The sequence below is a fragment of the Thamnophis elegans genome, chromosome 14 (assembly GCF_009769535.1).
Source record: "Thamnophis elegans isolate rThaEle1 chromosome 14, rThaEle1.pri, whole genome shotgun sequence".
NCBI lineage: Eukaryota > Metazoa > Chordata > Lepidosauria > Squamata > Colubridae > Thamnophis > Thamnophis elegans.
Window position 1 is genome coordinate 3,828,994 of NC_045554.1, and position 14,387 is coordinate 3,843,380.

A 14,387-nucleotide genomic window follows, 5' to 3' on the forward strand; every position below is an offset into this window, starting at 1 on the left:
GTGTTCCAGAGTTATGCTGGAAGCAGGCATGGGTTCCTGCCGGCATTACTACCAGTTCGGTTCCCAAATATTTTGGCCATGGCCACACCCACCCAGCAACCGAGTAGAGATCCCATTGCTGAAATTTTTGAAGCCCATCCCTGATCACAACAGACGGCTAGGAAAGAGGGAAAACGAATCTATTTTAGTTCTGCCAATCCGCAAACAGATCACCTTCTCGGTTTGGCTGCTGGTTAAAAAAAATAAAAGTTGCATTCGGTGTGAAAGAAATTAGCTTAGCTGTTTAAAAAAAAAATAAAAACGACAATGCCAGCCCTTCATAAAACAGAACGCCAGGTCCAAAATCTTCGCCAGAGGCAGTGCAACGTGTTCATGTTAACTCAGGAATTAAGCATTGAATCTGGCAAGGGAGATTATGTGTGTGTGTGTGTTGCATTTGTGCTGATAAATAAATAAAGGGAGACTAGTATAGATCTATTTCAAGTTATTTAGCTCTCATCAGCTAGCCATACCCGTACTGGGATTTGAACCTGTGCTGTATTACATATTAAGCAGTTGTGTTAACCACTAAGCCACAAGGTTCTCTTCCTTTATCAGCTGAGCCAGGGAAATATGTATGTATTTAGTGTCACAACCCTTGGTATGCCCAAATATGGGAGGATGCAGAGAACCTTGTGGCTTAGTGGTTAACACAACTGCTTAATATGTAATACAGCCCGGGTTCGAATCCCAGTAAGGGTATGGCTGGCTGATGAGAGCTAAATAGCTTGAAATAGATCTATACTAGTCTCCCTTTATTTAATTATCAGCACAAATGCAACACAAATGTAACAAAGGCAACAGTAAAAATATTGGGTTTCTGGCTGGATGGTCTCTTGTGACGAGCCGATAGACAGAGAAAGGAAGCAGTATGCTTCCTCCCATATTTGGGCATACCAGGGGTTGTGACACTAAATACATGCATGCATGCATGCATGCATGCATACATACATACATACATACATACATACATATATATATATATATACACACACATACATACATACACATACACACACACACACACACACACACATATTTGTGTGTTTCTGTGTCTGCGCTTGCAACAATCTCCCTCCATGCTTCCTGCCATAATGGCTTTGTGAGTCTGTTTAATAAGCACTGGCCGTTGATAAGCGGAGCGGTGGCTGCTGCTTCTGCAGAAATCCTCTGAGAGAGATAACCTGGAGGTAAAAGCAATCATTTCATAAAGAAAAGAGAGGGCCCGGACTAGAAAGAAACCTTAAAAGCTTGAGCAAAAAAATCATTTTTTTTAAAAAAGAAAGAAAGACAAGTTTCCCTTTAGACCTTCCACCGGCTCAAGGCGAAAAAGGGAAAGTGGGGAGAAGAGAAAAAAAAATAAAAATGCAACTTAAGGCATATTTCTTGCTGAGAAATCAGAGCTGAGCTAGCTTTTCTGGCAACAAATGCTAAAGGTATCCATCCGGGGGAAGTTCTGGGGCTTCGCTCTGAAACTTCCTTACTGGTTCCCCATCTTTTCTACTTGATTTTTAGGTCGGTCACCCCTGCAAGGTCGATCTAAAACAGGGGTGACCAATCTTTCGGATCTCAGGGACCACTAAATTCATAATTTTAAATCCTGCGGGTCACTGATATGATCTGCCTAATGAATTCGGCTGGGTGGGCATGGCTAGGTGATCATGTGACTGGGTGGGCGTGGCCAACTCAATGTCACTTATGTCAAGGGGCGCCTCGCCAGCCTCTACTTGCCCCTCCCCTCCCAGCCACTCCTCGCCTGCCCGCCCGGACTCCTTAGGGCCCCAAGAGGAAGCAGTTGCTGGAGCTAAGCAGCCACCAGGAGAAAGAATTGGCCAAACAGCTCAGTTCAACTTGGATCCGACCGAGAAGGAGGCTCAGCAGAAGCACCTCACTGAGGACTAGGAGCATAGGCTTTCTAAGCAGAGGGAAGACCTGCAGGATTGCAAGGTCAGATACCGGTGCCTGGAGGCTCAGAGGGCTGAGATGGTCAGCCAGTTCCAGGCCATGACGCAGTCCCACTGGAATGAGGCCCTCTGGCTCTTTGCCACCGGCAGCTGTCCAAAGACACCTCCATGCTGATATGGTCGGCATGACTCAACACCGAAGGCCCACGGAACGCTGTTTCCTTCCCACCAAAATGGTGCCTATTTTTCTACTTGCATTTTTACCTGCTTTCAAACTGCTAGGTTGGCAGAAGCTGGGACAAGCAAAAGGAGCTCATTCCGTTATGCAGCGCTAGGGATTCGAACCGCTGAACTGCTGACTTTTCTGATTGACAAGCTCAGCGTCTTAGCCACTGAGCCGCCACGTCCCTTTTTCACCAACAGTAGATCACATCAACTAGAATATGAAAAGAGTGTGTCCTTCTCTTTCCATCGTAAAAAGTAGGTGGCATAGACAAAATCAGTCTGTGTGGTGGAATTTAGAATAGAATAACAGAGTTGGAAGGGACCTTGGAGGTCTTCTAGTCCAACCCCCTGCTTTGCCAGGAAACCCTACACCACTTCAGATAAATGGTTATCCAACATCTTCTTTAAAACTTCCAGTGTTGGAGCATTTACAACTACTGGAGGCAAGTAATTATTGATTCTAGATCAACAATAAAACTGTGCGGACTAAACTATCCTACTTCAATCTTGGACATCTTCAATTAAAAGTAGGAAAGAGACCCAGAAGGGTTGACAACATCAGTTAAGGAGAACCCCTGGTTGAAGTTAGAAGAACATTGTTCTTGCAACTCAACAGACTATCGCCCACAAAGCTTTATTTCTTCCAGTATGCTATGGGATTTGAGGAGGACCTCAACAAGATCCAGCATCAAACAAGGCTGAAATTCACGCAAGAGGAAGGAAGATGGAGCATCAGTGTTTTACTTACAACATCAGAAGGCCAATGAGTAAACACAGAAGGGCCCAAGTCTCTATTGAGAAATATGGAAGGGGATCCATCCTAGACTTCTGTATTTCTCCTTCAGCTTCTGGAAAGATGGGTCGTCCGAGGGTGAAAAAGTTGACAGAAATTACTACTGGTTCAAGATGTTGTGAATCGCCACTCTTTAAAGTCAAGAGTATGTGAAACAGGCACGAAGGAACAATTTAGTTCATGAACCAGAGGTGGAGCAAAATCAGAACAGGAGAAAGTCAGTTGCCCAATCACGATTTGCGTAAGTCAATATTAAACTCCCAAGGTGAAGAGGTCTTGAAAATAATTGACCGATTAAACGTTGACAAAGCTTTTTTTTAATGAAAAAAAAAAGGAAATAAGACAAACTGGGTTTAGAAATGACATAAATCTGTAAAAACCAGGCACGTTATCAAATCCCTTCCGAGCATCAATAGGAGTTTAAGACCGTCCAAACCAACAAAGAATTACATGAAATAACAGCTGGATATCAATAATGTCAACAATATAAATAAAAAGGTAAAGGTTCCCCTCGTACAAGAGCCGAGGTGGCGCAGTGGTTAGGGTGCAGTACTGCAGGCCACTTTAGCTGACTGTGATCTGCAGTTCAGCGGTTCAAATCTCACCGGCTCAAGGTTGACTCAGCCTTCCATCCTTCTGAGGTGGGTGAAATGAGGACCCAGACTGTGGGGGCAAGTTGCTGACTCAATTTGCTAAAAAATTTGTAAACCGCTTAGAGAGGGCTGAAAGTCCTATGAAGCGGTATATAAGTCTAATAAATAAATAAATAAATATGCGCTAGTCGTTCCTCACTCTAGAGGGCGGTGCTCATCTCCGTTTCAAAGCCGAAGAGCCAGCGCTGTCCGACAACGTCTCCGTGGTCATGTGGCCGGCACGACTCAACACCAAAGATGCATAGAACACTGTTATCTTCCCACCAAAGGTGGATCCTATTTTCCTACTTGCATTTTTAATGTGCTTTCGAACTGCTAGGTTGGCAGAAGCTGGGACAAGTCACGTGAGCTCACTCCGTTACGCGGCGCTAGGGATTCGAACTGCCGAACTGCCGACCTTTCTGATCGACAAACTCAGCATCTTAGCCACTGAGCCACTGAGCCTTCAACAATATCTATAAAATACATCAAATATAGATATTACTCAGCCAGGAGCTGAGAGGTATTACCTGCCTCTCCTGCAGAAAAACTTGACAATATTGAAGTTACTGAATATACAATCACTTCTCCAAATTCTGGATTTTTTAAAAGGTTTTATTTCTTTTAAAAAACACAAATATTTCATCATTCGTCAATCATTAAAACATTGAAGTACAATTTTTTTTGTGTGCCCCTCCCTCCACCCCCCACCCCCTCCTCCTCCTCCCCCTCCGACTTCCCAGAACCCGTACACGGTATGGATTTTTAATTAACACAGTCTAAAATCTATTGAGAAAAAAGAAATAAAGAAATTAATGACATTCTACATTGACCTTAGCTTCTTCTTACTGAACTAACTTTAAACAGTTTAAATCATTTCTGATCTTAAGCATAGGCTAACTGGAATTTCTTGGTCCCATATTTATTTTGTATATAGTCAATCCATTTTTTCCAGTCTCGTTTATATCTCTCATTTGAGTGATCTTTAAGATATGCCGATATTTTAGCCATCTCGGCTAAGTTTGTGACTTTCAATGTCCATTCTTGAGTTGTAGGCAAGTCTTCCTTCTTCCAGTATTGCGCCACCAACAGTCTTGCTGCAGTTATTAGGTGCAGAATCAAGTTAGTCTCTACCACTGTAAAGTCAGTACATATACCTAGTAAAAATAACTGAGGAAAAAATATGGAATGCTTCACGAATTTGCATGTCATCCTTGCGCAGGGGCCATGCTAATCTTCTCTCTATCGTTCCAATTTTAGTATATGTGCTGCCGAAGCAAGCACTCCAAATTCTGGATTTTGTAGGCAGCCATGAAGCAGACTTTGGAGAAACTTAGCAGAAGTGTTCAATAACATGGACACTGATGTGTTTTAAGCCCAAGAACAAAGCAACCTAAGAAAGAAATTCCCAATTTTGTTGCTGCAACGTGGAGTCAGATTTCGAGAGCTGGTTTCCTGGCCTGGCCTCCTTTGAAGGTCTAACAAGAAAAACGTAATTAATGCCTCGATTCCTTTGTTTGTGATTTATCGTAGCAGAAAAATTCAATCCTTTTGATCTGTTTACGGAACTCTACATTGTATGGACGTTAAAAAATGGCTTTGGGTTTGTCTAAGCCAGCAGTTCTCAACCTGTGGGTCGGGACCCCCTTGGGGGTCAAAGGATCCTTTTACAGGGATCGCCTAAAACACATATTTTCGATGGTCTTAGGAATCGAGACACCAATTTTATGGTTGGGGGTCACCACAACATGAGGAACTGTATTAAAGGGTCGCTGTTCCGTCCCCCCTTCTCCGCTCGTTAACAGACGACAGGCAGACAAACTTAAAAGGAAAGAACTTTATCAGTTCTTGGCTCAGACTGGCTGCGAGCCCAAAAATAAACATAAATCAAGTCTCTGACCAGATAACAGAATACAAAACAAAACTTTTACAAAGCAATGCACTTCTCCAAGTGTCTCCTTGAATCAGGGTTACAGAAAGCAAATCACTTCTCCAAGTGTCTCTCACAAACAAACCATGACCGATGAATGCTGAACAAACGAATGAACGTTGACTCCTGCAACCAGGACATGGCACCATCTGTCCTTTTATCACCAAAAGACGCCACTAACGAGCCCCAGCTGCATTGTTAATCTTGCATCCCGAAAAGACTCATAGGAGACTTCTGCTGAGTCACAACAGTCGCGCATTGGGAAGGTGGAGAACCCCTGGTCTAAGCTATGATGGTCTTCCTGCATACCTTATGTACTTTAATATTTTTATATCATGCTATACATAAAACATCTCTACATCACCTGCCAAGCCATTTTTGTCCAGGGAGGAAATTATAATATCAGGGTTTTTTAATTATATCCTGGTCTAGTGATTAAGGCAGCTAGCTAGAAATGGGGACGTTGTGAGTTCTAGTCCCACCTTAGTCATGAAAGCCAGCTGGGTGATCTTAGCCAATCACTGGGAGACGGTGAGTTCTAGTCCTGCCTTAGCCATGAAAGCTGACTGGGTGACCTTGGACCAATTGCCAGGAGACAGTGAATTCTAGTCCTGCCTTAGTCATGAAAACCAGCTGGGTGATCTTGGCCAATCACTGGAAGACGGTGAGTTCTAGTCCCACCTTAGCCATGAAAGTTGACTGGGTGACCTTGGGCCAATTGCCAGGAGACAGTGAATTCTAGTCCCGCCTTAGTCACGAAAGCCAGCTGGGTGATCTTGGCCAATCACTGGGAGATGGTGAGTTCTAGTCCCGCCTTAGCCGTGAAAGTTGACTGGGTGACCTTGGACCAATTGCCAGGAGACAGTGAATTCTAGTCCCGCCTTAGTCGCGAAAGCCAGCTGGGTGATCTTGGCCAATCACTGGGAGACAGTGAGTTCTAGTCCCACCTTAGCCGTGAAAGCTGACTGGGTGACCTTGGACCAATTGCCAGGAGACAGTGAATTCTAGTCCCGCCTTAGTCACGAAAGCCAGCTGGACGATCTTGGCCAATCACTGGGAGATGGTGAGTTCTAGTCCCACCTTAGCCGTGAAAGATGACTGGGTGATTTTGGGCCACTCCCTCTCTCTCAGCCCAGCCTACCTAACAGGGTGGTGGTTAGTTTTATGGGGAAAATAAGATGGGGGTAAGTGTGTTGGATATGTTCACCACTTTGTTTATAAAAACAATAAAAGGAGGGAGAAAGAAGCAAAACAAATAAATAATACATTAGTTAAAACCAATATTAATTGGGGGTGGGTGGGTAGAGAGAGACAGAGACATTGTGAAACGTGAAAAGCTGCAGCCTGCAATGAAAGAACATTGCGTGCAATTGACACTAGCAAAACATGCTCATTCAATCAGTTCCCAGCCCTTTGCTCTTCTTGGATAGGAGTTCTGGATCTCTGCCATCTTCCAGGTGGAAAGTGGGAGGAACAGACACAGTCAGCTGCGTTCAGTTGAGTTCATGCCAGAAGGAGAAAGGTTAAAGAATGATGAGTTAAAAGCTCTGGGTCAGGAAAGTTTGCGTGATGCAAAGTAGAAATTCCTGACTTATTAGGAAAATATTGATCCAACTGGATGGCATGGAAGAGAGCATTAACTGATCCTTCTCACTTAGCATAGCAGTTAGCAATAGCAGTTAGACTTATATACCGCTTCATAGGGCTTTCAGCCCTCTCTAAGCGGTTTACAGAGTCAGCATATCGCCCCCCACAGTCTGGGTCCTCATTTCACCCACCTCGGAAGGATGGAAGGCTAAGTCAACCCTGAGCCGGTGAGATTTGAACCGCCGAAGTGCAGCTAACAGTCAGCTGAAGTGGCCTGCAGTACTGCACTCTAACCACTGCGCCACCTCGGCTCTCGACTTACTCAATTGAAGCTTTATTCCAACATCTCATATCCCTGTTTAATTGCAAATGGCTGCGTCTGGCCAGGCTAAAGTACGAAATACCTTTGCGACTGTAAAATCTTGCCCTTTGAACACAACAAATTGCTAAATGTCTTTCCTTTTGAGTCTAGTACATTCATATCACTCAGCAATAAATAAAGTCGATGGCTCAGTGGCTAAGACGCTGAGCTTGTCGATCAGGAAGGTCGGCGGTTCGAATCCCTAGCACCGTGTAACAGAGTGAGCTCCCGTGACTTGTCCCAGCTTCTGCCAGCCTAGCAGTTCAAAAGCACGGAAAAAATGCAAGTAGAAAAATAGGAACCACCTTTGGTGGGAAGGGAACAGCGTTCCGTGCGCCTTCGGCGTTTAACTCATGCCAGCCAGATGACCACGTAGACATCTTCGGACAGCGCTGGCTCTTTGGCATTGAAACGAGATGAGCACTGCCCCCCAGAGTCGGGAATGACTAGCCCATATGTGCAAGGGGAAATTTTACCTTTACTTTTACCTTATAACAGAATAACAGAGATGGAAGAGATCTTGGAGATTGTCTAGTCCAACCTGCGGATCAAGCAGGAGACTTTTCAGACAAATGGCTGTCCAATCTCTTCTTAAAACCTGTGTTGTAGCACTCACAACTTCTGAAGGCAATTTCTTGTTCCATTGGTTAATTGTTCTGTCAGGAAATTTCTCCTTAGTTCTAGGTTGGTTCTCTCCTTGATTAGTTGCCTATGAAAGCTCTCCTTCTCAGGGAAGCAGGGAGGGAAGGAAGGAGGGAAGGAAGGAGGGAAGGAAGGAGGGAAGGAAGGAGGAAAGGAAGGAGGGAAGGAAGGAGAGAAGGAGAGAAGAAAGGAGGGAAGGAAGGAGGGAAGGAGAGAAGGAGAGAAGAATGGCGGGAGGGAAGGGGGAAGGAGGGAGGGAAGGAAGGAGGGAAGGAAGGAAGGAGAGAAGGAGAGAAGAAAGGAGGGAAGGAAGGAGGGAGGGAAGGAAGGAAGGAAGAAGAAGTAGGATTGTTGTAAAATAAGATGGGTCTATGGGATGGTAAGAAAGCAATTTCAATTATATTGTCAATTGCAGGGGAGAAAAATTGTTACAAACACATATTATTAATAACAGTTATGAGATCATATAACTGTGAATGTATATATGAGAAATAAAATTTATATTAAAAAAAAGAAAGCTCCCCTCCTCCTGTATATTTTACAGTTATGCTTATAAAAATTATTGTGTATTCCATTTTTGCTATGTTTTCTACTTGTGATGGTGCTAACCACATCAGACTGGTTTGACCAAGAGCAGGTGGACTCTGTAGTAAAATGTACTGTAAGTAAATAAATACGTTTAAGGTGCAGCTATGTTTGCAATGTCATAAGTACATCTTTGCTATTCCCATAAAATTATTTCTCAGGTGAACACAGGTGAGTACCATTTGGGTGAACTGTCAATTTCTTGTAGAGAAAAAATAACGATGCACACCAGATAACAAAACACCTATTAGTCCAGGGTTAACCCAGTTTTCTGCAACTTTGGACTGTCCTTCTCCAAGTGTCCATGGAGATTCTCAGTCATCCAGGTCATGGTTGTCCCAAAGGTGTTTTTTCAAGGGGCAACTCCTTCTCCAGGTGTGGGAACTTCAGGCCTATCTATCATGAAGACCCCAAGAGAGGCACAATCGTTTTGAATAGAAGGAAGAACTTTGTGTGATGAGATGAACTCAAAGAATGAACCGGTAGAAGCTCCAGTTCAGAGATGAAATGAGTTGAGAACACCTGCTTCTGGACAGTAGGTATTTCTACTGAGAATTAGAAATAGTACATTGTTTACAAGATGTCCTGGTGGCAGATTAGATAACCTGCTAAGTCACCCATGAACAAATATTATCCAACAACTAGGCAATTTTTGTGGTAGGGCACATCATCATTCTTTCTCTCTTGCCTCCTGTGAATGCCTATAATTTCTAAATTTATATTCCACTATAATATAAAGGCTAACTTTTGTAATATTTGTAGATGTCTTTGCGGATAAAGTAAAAGACACATAATACTGTTTTTCAAAAACACCACCAAATGCAGGAGCTAAAACTGGGATAAAGAGAGCTTTGGAGCAAATTTACCTCTTAGTAGATCTGAAATCCTAAACGCAGCTAGAAACATGTTCAAATCTTGTTGAAAAAATAGGAGCTTTTTTTTTTTAAGAAAAAAATCAGGTTTCTAAAATAAATTGTACAGAAGCCATTGCTGCAGAATTTGCAAGTAAAGAATAGATCAACTGAATTTATTAAGTTTATGTTCTTCCTCTGGCAAATTTTAGGTAGTAATGAAAGTCGAGAGACGTTGGCCAGATGGGAATCTTATCCAGGAACAGAGGTGGGTTCCTACCAGTTCGCACCAGTTCGGTAGAACCGGTTCGTCAAATCTACCGAACCGGTTAGAAGAGGTTCCACCAGTGGCCCCGGAAAGCAGGCCACACCTACAGAAGAGCTTCCAAAAATTTTTGAAACCCACCACTGACACACACACACACACACACACACACACACACACGCATGCACAGACTCACACAGAGAGACAAAGACAAAGAAAGGAAGAAAGAAAAAAAGAAAAAAAGAAAAAAGAAAGAAAAAGTGAGAGAAAGATGAAAGAAAAAAGGAAAAAGGGACAGAGAGACAAAAGGGAGAGAGAGAGAGAGAGAGAGAGAGAGAAAGAAAGAAAGAAAGAAAGAAAGAAAGAAAGAAAGAAAGAAAGAAAGAAAGAAAGAAAGAAAGAAAACACATGGCCGGCAAGCCACTCCCACCAGGTCACATGGCCGACAAGCCACACCCACAAAGGAGGCCACACCCACAGAGTAGGTTCAAAAAATTTTTGAAACCCACCACTGTCCAGGAAGGAAGAGACACTGAAGTCAGGCGAAGGTTGAAAAAGGCAAGATGGAAACTGCAACTTTACAATTTCTTCGTAAATCACAGATATTACATATCCCAGACACCCAGCTTAGGATCATACCCAACAGTCTGAAAGAGTTTCTAGCAATCTGTGTTGTGGTTAAGCTAAAGGGAGAATTGCACAAAAGAAAAATAATGTATTGGTCTAACAGCTTTCGAGACATTTTTAAGACAACTAATAGAATGGGAACCACTAATTATCTAGTTATACTTGATCAATATAGTTCCTAGATGGAATGCTGGGATGAAGAAATTATGAGTGTAAATAAAAGTGTTCCTTCAAAGCAGAAGAAGGACAAACGTTGGCTCTGGAATTCTGCCTTCTCCATGGGTTGGGGGAACCAAGATTCAGCATGGATAAGATGTTCCTTGAAACCAATATCCTCCCTCGTAACTTTTTATTACATCATTATTACTGCGATTGTAGTTGCTATTTTTTTTCCAGACTTCATCAAAGGTTAGCAGAGTTCCTTCCAAGATGTTGCAACCAGTAATTAATATTGCTTTCTCTAATATCCTCTCTATCATTCCGTAGGCGTTCTCACCAAGACTGCTACTTGGCATGATGGCAATCCTATGGTATGTGTGTGTGTAAAGTAAACAGAGAGTAGATATGTAATCTCTTTACCTCTATTTGTCCTTCATCTAACTTAGCATGCAAAGTTGCGTGGAGTCATTTTAAGGTCCGGTGAGTCAATACCTTCACTTTTTTCTCGTCAACATGTTTGTGTAGCCATGAAGTTCAGCAAAGTTCAAGAGACGAGACAAAGAAGTTTCTGAAGCTACCTGGACAAGTGAAGTGACTGCTAACTGTAAGTTCATGCCCAACGCAAAGTCCACTCTGTACTAAAGCCACCGCCGAGGGCCACCAAAGAACTTAGGACCCCTGCCTTGAACTTCCAAGATCGCTTGAACAAAAAGTGAAGAATCAGATTATACTGGACACCTTGTTTTAATCTGTCATATCTCGTTCGAGGTGGGTTCCTACCAGTTCGCACCTACTTGATAGAACCGGTTCGTCAAATCTACCGAACTGGTTAGAAGAGGTTCCACCAGTGGACCCAGAAAGCAGGCCACACCTACAGAAGAGGTTCCAAAAATTTTTGAAACCCACCACTGGTCCTTGGATAGGATTATTCTACACTATCATGCTCCTATTTATAAAACTCAGTGTCTCTGCGAAAGGTAAGGATGACTACTGCGTTTGTGGTGCAATCAGAAAATTGCGTGTGTTGAAGTTGTTTTAACGCAAACCAAAGATGCCTTTTAAAAAACAAGTTTACATCACATTCTTATGCATGCCAGTGCTGTGTGTGAGGTAATTTAAGGTGGTTCTGACAAGTGTCGTCGGCATCTTCATATCCGGTCACATGGGCGGCAAGCCACTCCCATCCGGTCACATGGGTGGCAAACCACTCCCACACAGGAGGCCACACCCACAGAGTAGGTTCGAACAATTTTTGAAACCCACCACTGATCTCGTTCTTCGTGAAACGTCATGTTCTCCCTGAGCCAGAAAACCATGGGACTTGCAATCCAGCACATCTGGGGGTGCCAGCTTGGAGAAGCATTTCCAGTGAAAGTGACGCTCGGTATTGGATGGAGGCAGTAGGCTAATTGTCAACAAGACCTGGAGAATGTGTAGAATGTAACTTTTAAAACTTGCCAAAGGAAGATAGGAAGACCCAAATCGGGGATGGTATCAAAGCAGGAACCTTCTGAAGGATGGTTATTGCATTTCTTACATTGGTTCTGATCTCATTCGTTCTAGAAGATCAGCCAATTTCAGGATGACTCTGGATGGCTTCTGGAGTTAACAATCAAAAGGGGGAAAAATAAAGGATTCTAGGGCAGTGTTTCTCAACCTTGCCAACGTGAAGAATGGTGGACTTCAACTCCAAGAATTCCCACCTGACTGGCAGGGGGATTCTGGGAATTGAAGCCCACCCCGTTTCAAGTTGCCAAGGTTGAGAAACACCGCTCTCGTGAGACATTCAAATAAATAACGCATAAGTATTACAGCCATTCGTAGAATTCTTTCCAATTCTAATTTTGATCCTCAACCAAAACTGGGAGTCTTTGAAATCTTGGGCAACGGATGCTTACTCAGTCTCCAAAATTAAGGAATTGTTTCGGTAAGCGTGCCATCAAAGAATCCTCAGAAATTAAAATAGCTTTCCCAACATCCTTGTTCAAGTTGTAACATGACGGTTTTCTATTTTAAAAGGCCCTCGTGGACCATACAGATCACCAGCTGTGATAAACAATATGAAAGTCTAATAATGAACAATGATATATTTTAGCTACGTCTGTCTTGAGACATCCTCCATATCAGACTTGTATCTGAGACAGATGGGACATGCAAAGATGTTTGTCTGCCTATCCATCAATCAAAGAAGCTCAACTGAATAGCGAGGAATTGATTTGTCAGATACGATCCGTACCTTGAAAAAAAACAAAATCTTAGAATTCGTGCTCTGCTTTGGAAGTAAGCTACTTTTGAGAAGATGCTAAAGTTGGCAGAGCCATCCTCCTCCCCAGTATGGCATGGTGTGTGATTTGTCAACGCAGCTGTGACGTTGTGATCATGATTTATGCACAGGGAAGAAGCCAGCTGCGGTAGGCTCAACAAAGCTTAAACAAATCGTGGCTCACCACAATGTTTAGAAACAGATCTCCACTCTGGCGCCACTTATCACTTACTCCTTGATATGTCCTAGATTGGATTAGAGCGATGTGTTCTCCACAGAGCTGCCAATCAATACGGTTCCAGGAAGTAACTGTTCTAGATTGCTGATCCGATCTAGATTCTCTAGGCCTAGAAAAATTCTCTGGGTCTAGATCAGGTCTAGATTCTATAACGAGATGGTGTTTTCTCAACAAATTCAACCTTTCTCTACTTTGTTCCCAGGCCTTTGTTCAAAAGGCTTCTGCACAAACTCTTGTGGACCGCTAGCAAAGCTGGCAGCAGAGTCGGACGGTGAGGAGGTTGGGAAGGAACATGAGCCAGTCTTGGAGGCTGGGGAAGGCTCAGACGAGGGCTCTGCGTCGAAAGCAGAGAGGGGACCAAGGCCATCTGGTAGTTTTCAGCTGCCTTCTGAGCTAGACAGCAGTGAGGCAGAGGAACAGCTGGAGCCTGTTCCCAGTGTGCGCATGCGCAGAGCTGCCAGGAGAAAAGAACAGCTCAGAAATCAGGGTAGACTTGGGAGTAAAGTCACAGGTGGAAGGTGAATGGCCCCTCCCATAGGACATAAAAGAGGAGCGAAAGGGGAGGGGGCTTTTGCAAGAAACAATTCAATCGTTCGGTCATCAGATTCGTTTCAGGAGTGTGAAGATCTGTCCGTGAATCTCAGAGACTCTGTGCCCAGCCTTTCCTTGCACAGCACCTCCTTTGGAAAATATTCACATCATGGCAGCTTCCCAAGCTAGATAAGGTCTGTGGTCATAAATACTCCTTTGAAAGACTGTTTTACCAGGCCTTTGCTGAATATGAATGAGAGGAATTCACATTCGTTTCATAAAACAGGTTTCATCGGGACCAGGACTCTGCCTCCTGCTTTATGGGGAAGCCTAGGTCCCAACACAAACTCTCGGCTCGTTGTAAGGACTCCACAAACCAGTAGCGCTTAGAAAATTGAACTCTGTGTTTTACACACGTCTTGTTTAATCTGCTAAATCGTGGTGATTCCTACAAGACCTGGGATATTGTTGAAATTGGACATGCACAGTAGGGCTGCCTCTGTCTCTATAATAAATTTTTAATGCTTTTGCGAGAATAAGTCAAAGTTGCACGGAGGGGAGCGCCTTCCTTTTTGATACTCCAGCGTTGAGTATATTATCCTTGCTTGAGTAACCATCTCTTCTTCTGAGCAGAACGGCCCTACCCCTTTGATACTAGTAATTAATCTGCTAGTGATGTCTCATAGGGGTGGGACTGAAAATGTTTAGCACCCAGTTCTCTGCCTGGTTGCTGGGTGGGCATGGCCATAGGGGCA

General features: G+C 43.5%; 1 protein-coding gene and 1 non-coding gene across 2 annotated transcripts in view; both read right to left on the bottom strand.

Moving 5' to 3' along the window:
• The window catches only part of LOC116517818 (cytochrome P450 3A9-like), a 22,238-nt gene extending 19,058 nt beyond the window's left edge, over positions 1-3,180 (bottom strand). The window contains 1 exon segment of the mRNA XM_032230994.1: positions 2,917-3,180. Coding sequence (XP_032086885.1) covers positions 2,917-2,987 — 71 coding nt within the window. The 5' untranslated portion in view covers positions 2,988-3,180.
• Positions 3,181-4,770: 1,590 nt separating this feature from the next.
• Positions 4,771-4,877, bottom strand: LOC116518188. Its single transcript, XR_004256513.1, has one exon. It is a non-coding gene; the product is annotated as a U6 spliceosomal RNA (small nuclear RNA).
• Positions 4,878-14,387: the final 9,510 nt, after the last annotated feature.